We start from the raw sequence: 19,198 nt of genomic DNA on the forward strand, positions 1-19,198 counted from the left end.
GGGTGGGGGGCGGGGGGAGGGTGCGGCCGGGGTGCCCCAGGCAAGGGAATAGGTGGGGGGGGCGGGGCGCTGCGGGCGGGCGCCGGTGACACCCTCCTCAACCAACTTGCGATAGGCTCGGGCCCACGCCCTAAGGAGTTAAACCTTTCTCATGTTACCCAGCGGCTTATAAGGAGGGGAGGCCGAGCCTACGCCTTATTGGGAGCCTTTTGGGGTTTATTCTCTGCCCTTCTAACTTGGTGAGTTGGTTTTATTATTTCCCGTGTTTCAAACTTTGATTATGGGGTGTGGGTTTTTATTTTAATGTGTTAGGAGCTTTTTTGCCTGGTGGGTTGTGGGAGGCGGAGGAGAGCACTTAACATCTTAACATTTTCAAGAGGTTATTCTGAAAAATATTCTCTGACAGTTGGGAATGCTCGGGGCCACTAGGATGAAGCGCTCTCACCAGTGTGGGCAACTGAGAGTTGAATGATCTTGGTCCTGATACAGTTGGGTCCGGAAAATACCTAAAAGCAGGCTTGGCCTTTGAGTGCACCTAGCCCCGGATTAGGTGCTCCAGACCCTGGGGCAGATCGGGGACGCCGGGCTCAGCGCCTGCTTGGATTTTCCGCATGAAGTTGCCTGCGCGTCCCAAGTGCCAAATGTCAGAGGTACCTTCCTTAGGCTCGCGCGCACACGCGGGTCGGCCACTAAGGCAGTGCGAGGGAAAGTGGGGCTCCATCTATCTCCCACCCAGGGCTCGCAACCAGGGCGTCAGAGTGACCCCCTGGGGGAAAACAGGCATATCCCTGCGGAGCACAGGTCCTGCACTTGAATGGTCAGAGCTGTCAGCGGCTGAAGCCTGCTCCGCTCAACTTCCAAGGTTCCCTGAGCTGCCAACCACAGGAAAGCGCCCCTGAGGCTGAGCAGTTCTGTAGCAAGGGAGGGTGATTTTACAGAGGAAATGGGTTGTTTCCTTCTCGGTTTTTTCTTCTTAAAAAAAAAAAAAAAACTAACTAAACTAAACCTCCACCAACCCCAAGTTTGTGAGGTGGCATAAAAAAATGTCACCAAACACAGGAGTGTTAGGAAAAGCTCCCCAAAGCCAACTGGGGAAGAGCAATTGCAACGTATCAATCTGGAAGCTAGTTTTGTTTGCACTGCTAGACAACTCCGTGCCAGCTCTTTCTCAAAAGAGATGGTTTCTGTCCTGGAGAAGGACATTTCTCAGCAATCTTACTGGTTTGCAAATCTTAATAAAAAGTGATTTGTTTGCAAAAAAATACCAAGAGCTTATGCTGAAATCTCTAAGTGATGCATCTCCCCGTGTCCCAAGCACGATTAAAAGGCATTTTGGGGGGTCAACAATATATTCTGCCTGGTGGATACAGAAATATCTCTTCTCATAATGAAGGGAAGGGGGGCCAAGGTAGACAGTAACAGTATGTAAATAAACAACGCAGCCAAGTGGAAAAGCTCCCTCTGGCTTAATGAGTACCGCCAACCCTGAGCTTTCCTTCTGTGGTTTCCCAAAGAGGACTTTCCTCAGTGGAACTCCTGAGGAGGACACTTAAATTAGGGGCTCGGATTTCAACATCATGATCTTGTAAAATCGGTGAATCGGTTGTATCCAGTGATTCCAAGCTGCTGAGGCAGCTGTACAGGTTAGGTTTGGGTTTTGTTTTCTTTAAAATAGAAAATTCAAATGAACTTCACCTAAATACAGAATGATTTTGACAAATGGGGCCAGAAACAACTTGTAGAAAGCTTACCAGGCTGCGCCTTTAAGAAGAATGGATATTGGCAATGCATTGCCTAGGCTTTGCTTATGCCAGCAGCTACCAGCATTTCTGTCCAAAGCTTGCATTTTGAACTATACTCTGAACTGACCCTGGACTCACACCCTGATGGTCTATAATAATCCAATATTTTATAATCTTCACGCCCCGGGTCAAATATTTTCTCAACAAATCAAATCACAGTGAAATTCCCCGGCACAGCAGCTCAGCAAGCTTTGGCAGAATACGCATTTATTTAAGGTTAAGACAACCGAATGCTCATCGGATATACTCCAAACTGCCGAGTGTTTTTTGTTACCCTTCCTTTGGAAGAGCATTAGGGTGAAGAGAAGTTGGCAGCTAGGAACCCACATTCAGAATAATAGTTTTATGGTTCAAGAAACCATCCGACTGCCATGTCTAACCCCTGCTTCACAGATGACGGAATTCAGGGACCAAGTGATTTCCCCAAGAGTGTAAACAACTCCACAAATAATGCCGATGGGCCTCAAAAAAGACAAACCCACACGTGGGCTTTATGTCAGAGGACCCAACATGGGTAGAAAAGAATTAAAGGGTAGCTTGGAGCCAGTCAGGGTCAAAGCCTAGCAGAATTAGAGCTTCTCAGGGCAGAAAGAGATCTGAGGTCATCGGAATCTAGTCCATCTGCATTGTTTACTCATTGATGACCCTGACCATCCAGGAGCAAAGCGGTTCACCCAAAACCAGAGTCACTCGTTTGCCTCACCAGTTAGAGCCCCGCACAGTGAACCCACGTCCCTTTTCATCAGATAAGTTTACATAACCATAAAACCTAAACAGACAGAGTTTTCCTTCTTCTGGACTCTGGAGAGGCTTCTAAGTAACCAAGTTCAAAATTCAGACCTTAGTTTCTTGCTTTGTAGAACAGAGTCTGACAGTTTAAGCCAGGTGGTTTGCTTAATGAATAGAAACAAGGAAAGGAGCCCAGTCCAGCAAAGCATGTATTCTGCAATCAGGGACTTCCTCACTTGATGACTCTGTTTCTAAGCACAGAGCAGTGCATTGCTCAGGAGCACCCCAAGACTCATAATTTGCCTAGTAAACTTATCGAGCACCCACCAGGTGCCACATGTGCTGCCAGGCTCTTGTCTGGAAAGAGCTGCTGACCACCCGGTAGGTGCCGGCCCTGTGTGGTCAGACATGCAAAGTACGGAAATTAGTGTCCAGTGTATTTTGGAAACCAGGTGATCCTATTATTATTCTATACTGTGGTCTTCAGAGCTAAATTTAGTAGGACGTAGGATGCTTTTGGATGTTAAAGTCATAAGCTTTAAAGTAGGACTGGGTTCGGCAGGGGGTTCATCTTTGCTTTTATGATATTTTCTGTAATAACAAGAAGATTTCTGTCCTCCAAAAATCCTAGGAGTGCTGGTGAGAGTTACATTTGGATCTAGCTTCAGGAGCATAACACAGATGCAAGGAAAATTTTAAAAAGCAAAAGGAATTGAACGCGCTGCAGGGGCTCAGAAAGGAAACAAGTAGAGCAATCAAAAGGCTGCCGTCGTCGAACTAGCTGATCAGATCTCACCAAGGTTCAGCAGCTTTCACCCACTTTCCCAAGAGCCGGCTAGCGTGTGCACCTTCTGCCTAGCTCCCTGGTCTCCTTGGGCTGCCAGCCTTGGCCTGAGGAATCAGGTGAGCTATAAAACTCGTGCCCAATACTGAATACTCAGAAATACCAACTGTTAAAGCTGGGTGGAGCCTTAAAGATTCTCCAGAAAATCTGTGACTAGAGACGTGACTTTCACAACGTCACACAGTTAACTGGAGAACCGGGTCACAGACCTCTCTCTTCACCTACAGAAGCTGAGAGAGCTTTTATTTTATTTTATTTTTTAATTGTTTTCTCACTATCTCTATATAAAAGATCGCCCTCCCTGGGGGCTGATACAGCAGGGCCCAGGAGGCAGGAGATTCAATTCTGGATCATTTTGGTCAGGTCCCTTCACCTGTCTGGGGCTCGGTTTCCCCATTTTTCAAAATGAGCTGCATTGTACAAAGAGATGGACAAGATGAGGTCCAAATTCCCTTTCAGCCACAACATTCTGTAATTCCAGCTCCATCCTGCGGCTACAAATTAACCCTAATCCCACCGATTATGCACATGCAAACCTCTGTCGGGACAGGCAGAGAAAGAGGGATGGGCACTCATCACCAGAACTGAACTGGGGGCCTAACACAGCCTTCTGATGATGGGCAGATAAACACATCGTCCTACAAAGGGTGCGGTCTGGTCCTACTTGTCGAGATGCACGCCAACAAAAAGATTGTCTTCATCCTGCAGGGATTTTAGGCCAAAGAGAGAGATTCATTTTGTCTCTTCGGGAACTCATCAGTTTTATCCCGATATTTTTTTATCCCAATATGTTTATATTCAGGTTAGTCCTGAGCCCTCAGTTAAGACTCTGAGACTGTATGTGCACCCTTCCAGGTTAGAATGATCATAGAAACATGGCCTTGGAAGTTCTCATCTCAGTGTGCTGAGCTCTGGAAGGATGTGGGGGAATGGTTTGAAATATGCATTTCAGTCTTCCCATTTCTTATCATTTTCATTGACAAACATTTAAGTCCAAGGAGGCAGAGACCATCTCTGTCTCTTCACTATAGTATTCCTGAGGCCTAGCTTTGGGCCTGGCACCAACAGGTACTTTTTGAAAAAATAAATAAAAGTTATATGCAAGGTACTTGGGGTTGCGGTAGGACAAGGCATACAGAGAGGTATAGACCCAGATTTTGTTGTCTGTGAGCTTAAAATTTAATTGACCAAGTAAGATAGACTCATTAAAGTAAATGGTACCCAATTATTAAATGATACCTGTCACATAAAGAAAACCCCCTTTGATGGAGTCAGTCAGAGGAAGCACTACAGAAGATGGATTTTGATGGCACTGCGCCTTAAAGGGGCCAGGTGTCGAGGGGACCCCAGCCTGGGGAAAAGGCCTGGCCACAGGCAAGGTGGTTAGAGCCTGGAGGGCAAGGAGGAGTCCATTTTGGCCAAGGCAGGTGGGTCAAGTCTTAGAAGAGGAAGAAATAAGGCTTCAAAAATAAGTTGGGGTACAATTTGAAGGACACTGAAAGTCAGACAGATCAGTGGATTTTACCGTTCCGAGAGAGGAAAGCCATTGCAAAACGCTGAGCTAAAAAAGAAAAGTTGCGACAGTGCAGCATTTCAGATGACTAATCTTACGGGACACGGGGAAGCAGCTAAGACACTAATAAAGGAGTGGTGGGCTTCACTGGCCTGGGAGGGGATGGAGGGGAAAGGGTGAGGGCCGAGGGCCTGGGTTGTAGGCTGTCCACCCACTTCCCCTCCTTTCCTCCTGACCCTCTCTTCAGGGATAAACACTGTTCTAAAGTCAACACTAGGGGCTCCTCTAAATCCTGAGTCTCGCACTGTTGTCACCCCTGCTCCAGCTGCCTCATTTTGGGAATGAACTTTGAAAGTCCAATGAGGAAGTGGTATTGTGAAAAGCTCATCTGCTGACTGGCTTGGGGGCAGGCCTCCTGTCTTACAATCACTTGCTTTCCAGGGTGGGAAACAGCTCTGTAGCTGCTCAGCTAACACCTTGAGCTGTTTAACTGCCCTTCCCACCTTCCCATTTGCTGTCAGGAATGACACATTAACACCTGTGGAAACACAAAGGCCTTTGCTGCAGAGAACTTAAGCTCCTTAAAGCATCTATCTTATGCGCAAATTTATGCAACCAAATACCTGACAGTAACAGGTTAAAAGTGAGCATTTAATCCTTTCAAAGTAGTAGGCCACTGTGGAAATGGTGCTATCAATAGGGTGAACCATATTAACTTGGGTCAGATTTGCTACTTTTTAGGATTTATAGAGTAAATGCAGAATCTTAGATCCTGATACCAGAAATTGGCAAGTCTACTGGATAGATGAGTCCTGTTATTTTTCAATTACTCTCCATTTATCAATAAAACCTGCCTTAGCACTTAACATAATTTAATGGCTACGGAAGGGATACAGAAACACCCTAAACACGTGTATACAACTGTATAGTTGTAGAGAATTGTTAAACTCAAGATGGGTTGCAATTAAGACCTTAAAACCATGGATTCATTATTACATATACTAATTTTTAGTTGGGCTAAAACCATACATCACCGTTTCGAAGTAGATGTAATTGCAGAGTCTTTGAAAACCAGTGTTCATGTGCTGGAGCCCAATGCAAAAGACTTAAAAGGACCTCCCGCTCTAGGGTTAAATACAACGTTACCTCTTATTTAGTGGTGTTGAGGTACCAGTCAGCTTGTTCTGACATTTGTTGCAGTTTGAATGGAAAGCCTAGTGAGGTCAGGGGTAACTTAAGGTTGAGTTAACTGGCTACCCAGGCCTCACAAGTTGGCAGTGCCTTATTTGGTCACTATATTCTGGAGTAGTACTTGCAGTGTGCATGGAAATTCAATTGCTAATGCACCAGCGGGTGATCAATTTCGGTAACTTCGTCATGCCAAACTCCCAGAAGACAATGTCCACATTTGGATTTATAGTCCCGTTCTATATAGTTCATAGTTTGGCGGTCCATCCACATGGGACCCTGATCATAATCATAAAGTTGCTGAGTGGGAAATGGGATCGGAGAGAGGTAGCTGGATAATCTGAACGGGCAAAGGCATCAAGCACAGATGCGAAGGGGTGTCTCCGGCACTTAGTCCTACGGAAGGGGGTAGATGTACTGCCAATGTTTGCCTCCTGGCCTGCCTTTTTCTAGGTTTCATTTCTGATAACCTTCCTTTTGGTCACTTCAATCTTCCTTCACCTAACTTGTCTTCAAGGTCAAGGTCACCGTTGATGCTTGGTCTGTTGGCCATTCTCTGTCCTTCAAACTGCATCTAAATACCTTCCCTGATGCCTTATGTTTGTTTTTCCCATTTAATTGTCACAGCTTGGAAGTCCTACTTCCAAATTCTTTGAGGGCTCCATTATATGCTTTATTCTCTCCAAAGACTTTATACTAACTACACATGATGTAAATACTCATCAAACTAAGAAATGTGGTAATTTGTTCTTATTTGTCATGGTGGCTAAAGAATGCTAGAATCAGCAACCTTCATGCTATTATTTGTCTGATTTTTTTTAAACTTCTCATTTCAGATTAAGAATGACCGAGAAGAAATCACAGCTTTGTTCCAGAGCCAATGTTTATCCTCAAGTGCCTGATGGAGGGTGGGGCTGGGCGGTGGCTGTGTCCTTTTTCTTTGTTGAAGTCTTTACCTATGGTGTCATCAAGTCATTTGGTGTCTTCTTCAATGACTTCATGGACAGTTTCGAGGAATCTAATAGCAGGATCTCATGGATAATATCAATATGTGTGTTTACCTTAACATTTACAGGTCAGTATACCTGTCAGGTTAAACCCTATTCATTTTAATTTGCCTAACTACATAATGGTACTTACTGTGTTTGTGATGCATGTCCTCTACGACCTCTTGGCACTTTCCAGTCTCAAGTAATAGGATGTTCAAGGGTGTGAGGAGCTGAAGGGGGGAAAAAAAAAGCTTTATTTGCCAGCCTTGACTGCCTTCAATTTAACACACATGTATTAGACACCTACTGTATGCAGACTCTTAGGATGCTGTAGATTACTTTGAGGACAGCAGTACCCCCCAGTTCTGTGGGATTGTAACTATTTTTAAAGAAGCAACATCAGAAGCACTTGGCCTACTAGGCCCTGGTTTCACAAAAACATGCTTATGTTGGCAACATGAAAATGTGGCTACGTGAAGAAGAAAGATAGGAGCTTTGTAAAGTATATCCATCAGCCACTTAGAATTATCTGCCCTGTCACTATTCTCCATTTGGTGTGCAGACCTGAGGATTCACCATGCTTTCATATCATTTTCATAAAAATCAAGAGGAACTGTGCTAGAATTTGATCCTAAATGGAACTTTTTAAAAAGGAATCCAAAGCAGTGAGTATAGGAAATAAAATTATTCAAGCAATCATAGGAAAGCCCATTTTTATTACAGAATAACATAAATATAATGCATATCTAATTTTATATAGACACTCATGGTAACTCAAGATCCTTCATTTAAAAATATAGAGATGAACCCTGGCTGGTGTGGCTCAGTGGATTGAATGCGGGCCTGTGAACCGAAGGGTTGCTGGTTCGATTCCCACTCAGGGCACGTGCCTGGATTGTGGGCCAGGTCCCTGGTGGGGGGCGCATGAGAGGCAACCACACACTGATGTTTCTCTCCCTCTCTTCCTTCCCATCTCTCTAAAAGTAAATAAATAAAATCTTTAAAATAAATACATACACACATACATAAAAATATTAAGATGAGTTTTGTACCATTACTCTGGCTTTCTCTTTAAGGAGCCCAAAGAATATATTGTCCAGTCTAACCAAATACTAAAATATAGTTGACCACTGAAAATGCAGGGGTTGAGGACCCCAACCCCCAAACAGTCAAAAATCAATGTATAACATTTGACTCCCGCAAAACTTAATGGTCATCCCTTGGTATTCGTGGGGGATTGGTTCCAGGCCACCCACAGGTGCCCAAATCCATGGAGGCTCAAGTCCCTTATATAAAATGGCACAGATCAATGCATACAGTCAGCCCTCCACCTGTGGACTCCCAAACACAGATTGAAAATATTGTTATCGACCCATAGTTACTTGAATCTGCAGGTGCAAAACCTGGGAAGAAAGAGGGCCGACTGTATATTTATTAAAAGTATGAGCATAAGTGGACCCACACTGTTGAAACTCACGGTGTTCAAGGACCACTTGTAATTCCCAAACTGACTTAAGTAACCATTGCATAAAGTGTATTACATAGTGTACGTCATCTCTGCATGTTCAAGACTTTGAGAGAGAATCTTGTTAAAGCTAATGCTTATGTGTTACATATTAAGCAGTGTCTTTCCATGACCAAGACTTTAAAGAAGAAATTGTATTAAAGCTAACGCGCCTCTGGAAGTTGAAATGTGATGCTATGCTCTTCTCCTGCAGCGCCCCTCTCCACTGTCCTGAGCAACCGCTTTGGACACCGCCTGGTGGTGATGGCGGGAGGAGTGCTCGTTAGCACGGGAATGGTGGTGGCCTCCTTTTCCCGTGAGGTTTACCACATGTACGTCGCAATTGGCATCGTCACTGGTAAGTGTTTCCCTCTGCTCAAAAGTTTTCCAGATACATAGTTTGAAGGACAAGGAGGGGAAGGAGGGACTCAACCCCAAAGTGTCATTTCTTTCTCTCTTTTCCTTTTTTCTTTAAAATTAAGTGTCCCAGATCAGTGGTTTTAAACAGGGCTGTATGGACTCCAGGGGATGTAAAAATCTGTTCTCAATGCCCAAGAATTTTTGCCTGATTTTTAATATTTACCAATGAGAAAGAAAACTTCTTTAGTGATAGTTTACCATGAAAAGACATCATTTTCACAAAGTTAGACTTTAATTTCTTTATCCAGTATTTTCCCAAAATAGAGTCTGAGGATCCTAAGCTATAGGGGAAGGGTGCAGTGTACTGGGCTTATTCTCAAGGGTCTGAGCAAACTCTCTTCCCTTTCAAAGGAGTCGCTACTTGCTGACAGATAGACACATAGACAGACGTAGGTAGAGAGGACATGCGTGTATGGACCCATGTTCTGTGCATGTAGACAAATACATCTTTTCAACCAGTGCGTGGTTCTCACTGCTCGTTTTGACTCTCCCAGGTTTGGGATACTGCTTTAGCTTTCTCCCCACCGTCACCATCCTCTCACAGTACTTCGACAAGAGACGCTCCGTGGTCACTGCAGTCGCCTCCACAGGAGAATGTTTTGCTATGTTTGCTTTTGCACCAGGTAGGTGGATCACAATCGTGTGTGTGTTAATGTGAAACCAGGAAAGCCGCTCAGCTATTCTTGCTGCGCCAACTCGCCCACAGTCAGCTGCCGGATACCTGTCTCTGTCTGCATAACGAAAGGGCACTTCCTTCTCCTCTCCAGCACACGTGGAGGATCAGCCTCCCTAACCCCCACGTTAGGGATTCAAGCATTTCAGTCCTAGTCCAAGTTTACACAAATCGGAAGATACACAGCACATATGCAGTAACAAGGCTTGAAACGTCCATTAACCATCTGGAATTTGCATACTATTGTTTCTCTCCTTTGTTAACACAGCCATCTTCACTGTGCATGTAAATTGTGCTTGTAAAGTTGGCTTTATTATCTGTGTGTGTGTGATCTCACAGTGAAATGTTTACCCCTGGTGTAATTTCGATCTTAAGGTTAACTTGTGGATTACACTAACGGAGACAGATAACTTGGAGACCCAGACTTAGCTCCTTCACTGCCACTTTTGATGACTGTGTCAGTGGATTGCACTTTGTTCAAAGGAGACCCACGGAGAAGTATTTAGGGGTGACAGTCATGTTGTCTGAAGCTTTTCAGGTAGTTTGCAAAAATGAAAATATGAGTGCATAAAAATGTACAGGCAGAGAAAAATGTTAATTGTTGAATTCAGGTAGAGTACAGGCAGGCATTTGGTATCATTCTTTTCACTTTTCTGCTGGTTGCCAATTTTTTGAAATCAAATTTTTTGAAGTCAAAAGGATCAGTAGCCTGAGTGCTCAAAAAGTAGAAATTGCATTTTGGTGAGCTTTGTTCCCTAGCACTGGACATATCCCTGGCTCCTGACAGGACTCAAGAAATATCAGAGAAAAAAAAATTAGACCCATTATTGCCAAATGTGTACAAAGCACCCGAAATACCCAAGCCAAAACTATTTTACAATTCTAGCTAATCCATATGAATGGGGGGACAACAGATGTGAGCAAAACCTGTGCTACCAAAGTAAGCGGAGCGCCCCAGGAACGTAAGGCCTGTCTGCTGGGGCACCAAATTACCGTATCTCTCGTACCTGGCTGTCAGCGCTCAAGGAATTAGAATGTGGTAAAATGAAGTTCTGATGAACATCATTTCACCTTCCGGGATGATTATAAAGGTACTTTAAGATCTTATGGGGCCTGAATTTTCCGACTGTCACTGTGGACCTCTGTGCTTCCCTTGGTCTTCCCCCTCCCAACATCACATTTGGGTGCCCAGCCCCCCCTCCAGGCTGCCTCTGGTCGGCAGCCGAGGACCCAACTAACTGGCAGGAAGGAGTAGGACTCAGATGCTTAAGGACATTACACCAAGTAGAAACTGGAGAACTGTCTCATTTCATCCTAAGATAATCACTGAGCTTTTAGATTCTTAGTTTACTTTGCAGTTAATGCATTACTGCTAAGCACTGAATAGCTGGATATACAATGCTGTCGCTCAGAGGTTGGATATTCTATTTTTAAAAAGCCAGAGAGTAAATATTTTCGGCTTCCTGTACTAGAAGTCTCATTCAGAACTACTGGACTCTGCGGTTACATCACCAGAGCAGCTGGAGATGAGTGTGGCTGTGTTCCAGCCAAGCTGTATTATCAGAAATATGCAGAGGATTGGATTTGACCTGTAGGCTACTGTTTGCTGAACTTTGATGTAGGTCAAAAACTTATTTCACTTCTTGGCTTCTACCTGGCAAAACGCACCCTCCAAAAGTCTTCTGAAGACCCGGGCTGAAAATTTTTGTTTTATATATAATCATTATGCACATTTTCTCCACATTGATTCCTAAAAGCACCAAAACCTAGAATAAAGGATAAATAGTACAGGTTGACTGCATTCACACTGCTGAGTAAATTGTTTAAAAAATTAATTCTAAATTTAAGTCCATATTTCTACTCGATATTTTCTCCTGGATTTTGAGCCACTGTCTGACCTTACCTTTTTATTTCTGCTTCCCTCCCGCCTGCCCAAGCATTCACGGCTCTGAAAGAGAACATTGGCTGGAGATACAGCCTCCTCCTCGTGGGCCTCCTGCAGTTAAACATTGTCATCTGCGGGGCACTGCTAAGACCAATTATAATCAGAGGACCAGGGTCACCGAAAATAACTGGACACGAAAATCTGAAAGAAGTACAATATATGCTTGAAAATGAGAAAACACGCACCTCAATAGATTCCATCGACTCAGGAGTAGAACTAACTACCTCACCTAAAAATGTGCCTAGTCACGCTAGCGTGGAACTGGAGCCAAAGGCCGACGTTCAACAGCAGATCGTGGAGAAGACCAGCTCCAAGCACAGCGATGAAAAAGCCCCCTTGTTGGACTTCTCAGTCTTGAAAGAGAAGAGTTTCATTTGTTACGCATTATTTGGTCTCTTTGCAACATTGGGATTCTTTGCCCCTTCCTTGTACATCATTCCCTTGGGCATTAGCCTGGACATTGAAGAGGACCGCGCTGCTTTTCTGTTGTCTACAATGGCAATTGCTGAAGTTTTTGGAAGAATCGGAGCTGGTTTGGTCCTCAACAGAGAGCCCATTCGTAAGATCTACATTGAGCTCATCTGTGTCATCTTACTGACTGTGTCTCTATTTGCCTTTACTTTTGCTACTGAATTCTGGGGTTTAATGTCCTGTAGCATATTTTTTGGTGTTATGATCGGAACAGTAGCAGGTACCCACATTCCACTGCTTGCGGAAGATGATGTTGCAGGAATTGAGAAGATGTCTTCTGCTGCGGGAGTCTACGTCTTCCTTCAGAGCATAGCAGCACTGGCTGGACCGCCCCTTGCAGGTAATTTAAATACACAAAATCCAAATCCTTGTCTACTATACTCTCCCCGCTTTTTTAAAAAACTTCAGAGTTGGACAGGTGGAACATCTGTAGCCTTTCTGGACTTGAAGCATATTAGTTCAAGATGACACTGTTCAGGGCAAAGAATATCATTAAGAAAGGCTGGAGATAGCTTCTTCGGCTATAAATGGAGATCATATTATATTGTAAAGTAGGTACTGTAATATAGATGATATAATCTATAATGTTTAATATTCCCTTATTAATGGTGGTAGCTTCCTGTTCAAGTCTAATTTAAAAATATACTGATTTTAATACTTTCATACAATTATAGAGCTGGCAGAATTAGAGATGATCTGAGCAACTGTCTTGATTGAAATATGAGGGAATTGAAGGTCAAAGGTTGTGAGCCGATGGTCGAATGGTAAATCAGTGACCAAGTCGCTCTGCAGCCCAAGCTGCCCCAGCCATTCCTCCCATCTTGCCTTAAAAATGCTAGAGGGAGACCCAGGGATTATGACTCTGTCATCCTCTGCCTTAGAATACCAGAACCTAGGGACTTGGAAGTCACCTTCCCTTCTTAGGTGTTAGGGAACTGAGCGCAGAACAGCACTCTGCATATACTCAGCTGATTACTGCAGAACATTTCCTGGTAGGAAGGACGTGCTGTGTTTCATATCTCAGACCTGAAATAGGTCCTTGACGATACTGTGACTAGAAATCTTACCCCATGTTAAAAGTTACCTGAAATGAGCCCGTGTGAAAATAACAGAGCTCTCCCCTGTCTGAAGGTTCTGCCTTTTCAAAGAAGCATGTTTTAGATTCTCTACTGGGACAGATTAGCCCATGCAGACATTTTGGCAACACAGTTTTCTCAGCTGCTAATAAATATGTTGTACGTTTGTCTGATGTAGTTCTTCCCCCCAGTCTAGAAAAGATTCCTACCTTCAACACTTTTTTTTCTTTAGAGAAACAAGATGAAACAAAGAAAGCAAAGAAACTGAGAAGCCTCGGAATTTGAGGGGAGCCTGGGTGAGAAGGGTTTGTGTCCACGCTGCTAACATGCGAATGTTCCCCCCCAGGTCTGTTGGTGGACCACAGCAAGATATACAGCAGAGCCTTCTACTCCTGTGCCGCTGGTATGTCCGTGGCCGCCGTGTGCCTCGCGCTCGTAAGACCGTGTAAAAAGGGACTGTGCCAGCGCCATCACGCCGGCGAAGCAAAGGCAGAGAGTTACCGTGGGAGAGCTTTACAAGACATACCTGAAGACTTTCTCGAAATGGACCTTGGGAAGAATGAGCATAAAGTTCCAGTGAAAATGGAGCCAGTATGCTAGGCCTCCATGTAAGAGCAGCCGCTCTGTTGGCTGCCTGGCGGGCGGCGGGGAGCGGTGTGCTGGGGACACAGTGGCGCAGAGGGGCTGACCACTCCACCCACTTTCAAAATGACATCCTGAAGGGAATGTACACATGAACACCACTACCAACATCCTTTTCTTTATTTTTAAGTTTTTTTCTTTTTGCTTGTTCTTTAAGCCAAAACAAAAACAACCAAACACTCTTCCATACGTAAATCTGGCTGTATTCCGTAGCGATACAGAGATACGCAGAAGTACTGTGGTTCACATTCCAGTTGTAAAACAGCGACGTAAATTGGCAAAGTGGTTTTAGGAGCTCTCACAGGTGACAAACTGCTATCTAGCCCAGGCCACTATAGTGAAATTGGCCACTCAAAAAAATCTTAAATCAGTTTTAAAATTTCTCATTTTCAGAAATAGGAACAGATTGTTTAAAACCCTTTGAAAAATACTTGAGGTTTACATTGAAAACTTACAGCTTCGTAATAATCCAAATATTCAATGGAAATGAAGTACACTTTAAGACCAAACATTTGGCTAATAAATGCAAATTTATATATATAAATTTATATGTATTATATACATTCTATATATAGACTTGAAACTCATGAATGTGAAGATTCCCACTTCTTTTTTATGGCCGGTCGTTACCAGAAGTATTTCACAGAATATACAGAGTAGCATTCAAAAATGCGTTTCCTGTTGCTTTTAATTTTTCAGAAATATGTGATCGTAGTGTCTTTAATTTAAACCACTATTTATTATTAAGTTATTCTAGGATGAATAAAGTAATCAAAATAAATATAATCTGGGACATAAGCAGCATTTTTACCTCCCTTCTGCAATCCTTTAAATGCCTCAAAGAATACCACTCTTGTAAGTTACTCCACAAAGACCAAGTTGTGATGGTTCTTCAATTTGATTAAAAGCAACACGTGCTATTTATAGGGGGGGAATAATGAAGAGCAAATTGCCTTAGCATTTTAAAGTAATGTTTTATCACCTATGAATACTTGAGGCTCTTCTTTGATCAGAATTCTATTGCATTGAATTGTTGAAGCATTTCTGATTTAAAAAAGAAAAAATCTAACTGCTGGAGCATTTCTGTATTTTACATGGGGCAGCAGGGACATTTATTTTACTATCATGAGTTACAAGCTGCAATTTACATCTTACGTAAACCTTGATTGCTCTAAGTCGCCAGAGTTTTCAGGTTAACTGGTTGTTGTTGGGGGGGTTTTTTGCAGTTACACTACATGTATAGTATTTCTCATTTTAGCCATTTTTTTGTAGAGGGCAAATGTGAGGATAAGAGGTGGGTTCCTTACTCCTACATACTGAATCTCACTACAGGTAACGGTCAATGCTTGCTGCTCCATCCTTATACATCTTTACTGTTAATTTATGACAACTCAGGGGGAAACAATATAACAAGCCTAGTTTGGTTCCAGGTACACAAAGCTTGAATATTTCTCTGCACTGAAATGAAAGTGGCATAGTTCATCACCACCTGCTATATTTTGTACAGCATTTTATCAGCCATAGAAATAGGACAATCTGTAAATACTTGGGGAGGGTGGGACAGCAGGAAATGATAAAGTGTCCATCAAATAAAGACACACCTAAAGTAAGGTGGATGTAGCAGATCTCTGTCACTGCTGGAGAAGGACTCCGAGCTTGTGGCAGTGTTGCAAACTTACGTGACTTCAGCACTTTATAACAATTTTTACTATGAATGTTAAATACAGTTTAATATTTATAACTGATTTCTGAGCTATGTGCTCTATGTCCATTCTGTTAACTGCATGAAAAAAAATGTATGCCAATTTCAGTTTGTCAATAATCAAGGTTTTAAATGTTTGGAAGAAAATTAAAACAGGATTGCTGATTTGTTCTAGACTACGGACATTCTGGTACTTCTAGATTTGCAATAAATGTATGGCTTTTTTATTTAAAGAGACTGATTCATTTTTTATTGACTCATCAGCATTCATTGTGCAATACAATTAAAGTTATAAAAACAACTTCTTCCCTGAAAAATCTTTCAACTCTACTACAGACACATAAACATTTCCAAGAAACATTTGCTGAATTTATTTCTTGGATGAAAAATACATGAATGAAATAATACCATGGTGGCCACAGAGTAATAGCTCAGCCTCTCAACTGTATTGAGTGGAAATAGTTAATACTATTCAGTTACAGGAAAATCCCAAGACCTGTTCTAACCCCTAAGCAAATAGCACAGGCTCTCCAGGCTAGGGGCTGGTGGACTTTCTCCGGGAAGATCCAGGTAGTAAAAGTTAAGGCTCCGGGTGCCGTGAGGGCTCTGTCACAGCTATTCAACTCTGCGGCTGCAGTGGGGAAATAGCCATAGACGATGTATCAGTGAATTATCTTGGCTGTTTCAATGCAAGTTTATCCATGGATACTGAAATTTCATTTTCATAAAACTTGATTTATAGAAAATTTACTTGATTCAATGCCATAAAAATGTAGTAGCCATTATTAGTTCACAGGCTGTAAAGAAAAATAGTGGATTCAGACCAAGATGGCGGAGGAGGTGGAAGCTGCATTCACATCCTCCCATGACCACATCAAAATTACAACTAAATTATTGAGCCGTCAACCCAGATATCCTGAAGACTAGCTGAGCAGAAGTCTTGTAACTAAAGATAAACAGAAGAAGCCACATCAAGACTGGCAGGAGGGGCAGAGATGGGAGCCTGTCTAGCTCTACCCACATGTGTCAATCCAAAGGATTGCCTCCTGGGAGCACACGGCACCTTTTCCTCGCCCCTCTTCATCCCCCAGGCGAGTTACTTTTACCTTTCTTTCCAAAGGCCCTTCTTTTGCCTCTGTAACTTTCTAAATAAACTTTCTCTTATAGGTTGAAAAAAAGAGAATCTGGAGGGATATCTCAGCTGCAAAGGTCCCCACTGAGGAGTGAGGGGTCCCAGCACCACCCCGGGCTCCACAGCCTGGCACGCCAGTGCTGGGAAGAGAAAGCTGCACGTGTGGCTGTGAAAATCGGCTGGAGTGGGATGGAAGGCTGCTGTGCACAAACCCTCACATGCAGGCACCCACCCGGGGCTCCAGTGGAGGATGGCGGCTCCGAGGGTGCCAGAGTCACACAGGGAGAGACTAGGTTGTGTGGCTTTGGGGAGAGGGCTAGAAGGACAGCTGCGAATGTCCGTGTTGACCCCTCTCCCACACCACCCACAGATGCCATCTTTCCTGGGTTGAGCACTCCCCCTGCCCCACAGCATTAGCCTCAGGAGCCACACTAACTCCATCCTGAGGGCTCCCTGTGGTCTGCCCTACCAAACTCACATACGTCTGTAGGCTCTGCCAGTGATAACCAGCCTGGGCCCAAACTGCAGCCTTGCTTTAAAAACTCTCAAAGAATACTAGGCAAGCGTGGGTGATTCCAGAGACACACAGAGAGAAACCGAGTTGCGTGGCTTTAGGTTGAAGGTCATCATCCCACATGCCCAACGTGCACCCCCTTCCTGTGGTAAGCCCAGCCTCCACACTGCCAAGTCTTAATCTGCGTTAGCTGATGAACTCTACTAGCTCCACGCTGACAACTCCCTGAGAATCTGCAAAGGTCCAGAGGCCCCGGGCAGGTGGAAGCTGGCCTCAGTTTACTCTTAGACTTTTGCTCAGTGGCCTCAGACCCAGCATAGGCACCAGGTTTGAACCTGTATTAACCTGGTGAACACCACCCCCCTTACTGTGTGAATCCCTGAGAACATGCTTCATGCACCTTGCATACTACTCAAGACTCTAAATGGCTGAGCCTAGCAGGCAGCCAGCAGGGGGCAGCGGGGCTCAGAGTACCTCAGGCCTTTTGCTGAGCTGCCCCAGGCCCATAACTGGTGGCAGCTGGCATTGGTATGCAGCTTGGCCCCTTCCATGCACACCCAGGTACAGCACAGGCAGCTACTAAGCATGGACCACTTTGTAACTCCTAACAAGTAGCCCAGGGCTGATCACAGGCAGTGTGTGACACCGACCTGCACCACAGTCCCTCCCAGAACCAGTAGCTGCCCTTAGATCACAAGAGAGCACGACATGAGTAGCAAATAAGCAGCACACCCAAAGGGAGGTATTGGCAGGCACCAGACCCTGCTCAGGTGAGTTCTACTTAGTGGGGTCAGCCCCTGCACAGCCGCTTGTACACTGTGGTCATGGCCCATCCTCACGCTCGGCCAGCCTGAGGGTCATCCTCATCTATGGATGTGCCAACAGCAATCAAGGCTCAACTACACACGAGGGCACACGTAACATACAAAAACAACACTCCGGGAGCACTTGGTTCAGGAGATCAGGGAGACTGAACCAATAAGTCCCATAGGATGCCAACTACCTAAGGCCATCCAACTAAGACTGGGAGATACAGCAGATCTACCTAATACAGAGAAACAAACACAGAGCGGCAGCCAAAATGGGGAGACAAATAACATGTCCCAAATGAAAGATCCGGAGAAATCTCCAGAAAAAGAACTAAATAAAATGGAAGCAAGAATACTACCAGATACAGAGTTTAAAACAATGGTTATAAGGACATCAAAAAACTTAGAACTTCAACAGCATAAAAAGGGACAGAAGGGAATAATACAATGACTGAAATGAAAAGTATACTAGACTGAATGAGCAGCAGATTAGACAAAGCAGAGGATCAAATCAGCAATATGTAAGACAAGGTAGCAGAAAATACCCAATTGGAGCAGCAAAAAGAAAAAAAACAATTTTAAAAAATGAGGATAGTTTAAGGGACCTCTGGGACAACATCAAGTGTAACAACATCCACATCATAGAGGTACAGGAAGGAGAACAGAGAGAGCAAAGGATTGAGAACCTATTTGAAAAATAATGACTGCAAACTTCACTAACCAGAGGAAGGAGGAAGACACACATGTTCAGGAAGCACAGAGAGTCCCAAACAGCGTGAACCCAAAGAGACCCACACCAAGACACATCACAATTAAAATGCAAAAGGTTAAGGACAAAGAAAAAGTCTTCCAAGCAGCAAGAGAATCATTACATACAAGGGAGCTCCTATAAGTCCGCCAGTTGTGCTTTCAACAGATACTTTGCAGGCCAGAAGGGATTGGCAAGAACTATTCAAAGTGATGAAAAGCTGGGACCTACAGCCAAGATTGCTCAACCCAGCAAAGCTATCATTTAGAATCCAGGGACAGATAAAGAGTTTCCCAGACAAGAAAAAGCTAAAGAACTTTATCACCACCAAACTAGCATTACAAGAAATGTTAAAGGCTCTTCTTTAAGAAGAAAAAGATAAAAAAATATGAAAAGCCCTGGCCAGTGTGGCTCAGTTGGTTGGAGCATTATCCCATAAACTGAAAGGTTGTGGGCTCGATTCCTGGAGAGGGCACATGCCTAGGTTACAGATTTGG

General features: G+C 43.9%; 2 protein-coding genes across 10 annotated transcripts in view; one reads left to right on the forward strand and one right to left on the reverse strand.

The window, feature by feature from the left end:
- Nucleotides 1–19,198, reverse strand: part of ARSG (arylsulfatase G) — a 106,257-nt gene that overhangs the window by 76,817 nt on the left and 10,242 nt on the right. For all 8 annotated transcript variants that reach the window (XM_053911742.1, XM_053911743.2, XM_053911741.2 and 5 more), the window contains one exon: nt 7,217–7,295. The gene's annotated coding sequence lies outside the window, so the exon portion shown is untranslated. The remainder of the gene's footprint in view (nt 1–7,216; nt 7,296–19,198) is intronic.
- SLC16A6 (solute carrier family 16 member 6) lies at nt 69–16,121 on the forward strand. 2 transcript variants are annotated; one of them, XM_024573219.4, is made up of 6 exons: nt 69–239; nt 6,913–7,151; nt 8,784–8,927; nt 9,484–9,612; nt 11,600–12,418; nt 13,501–16,121. In XM_024573219.4, the coding sequence occupies exons 2-6, from the start codon at nt 6,920–6,922 to the stop codon at nt 13,752–13,754; spliced, it is 1,578 nt and encodes a 525-aa protein (XP_024428987.2). In that variant the 5' UTR covers nt 69–239; nt 6,913–6,919; the 3' UTR covers nt 13,755–16,121. The 2 variants fall into 2 exon arrangements, with proteins under 2 accessions (XP_024428987.2, XP_045038253.2); XM_045182318.3 differs by lacking the exon at nt 69–239 and adding an exon at nt 2,937–3,434.

The sequence above is a fragment of the Desmodus rotundus genome, chromosome 9 (assembly GCF_022682495.2).
Source record: "Desmodus rotundus isolate HL8 chromosome 9, HLdesRot8A.1, whole genome shotgun sequence".
In the NCBI taxonomy this organism is placed as follows: Eukaryota; Metazoa; Chordata; class Mammalia; order Chiroptera; family Phyllostomidae; genus Desmodus; species Desmodus rotundus.

Excerpts from the sequence above, each read along its gene's own strand:
- SLC16A6 (XM_024573219.4), top strand. The coding sequence starts at position 6,920 with ATGACCGAGAAGAAATCACAGCTTTGTTCCAGAGCCAATGTTTATCCT. Across the intron at positions 8,928-9,483 it reads CGCAATTGGCATCGTCACTG|GTTTGGGATACTGCTTTAGC; the intron begins GTAAGTGTTTCC and ends TGACTCTCCCAG. Across the intron at positions 12,419-13,500 it reads GGCTGGACCGCCCCTTGCAG|GTCTGTTGGTGGACCACAGC; the intron begins GTAATTTAAATA and ends GTTCCCCCCCAG.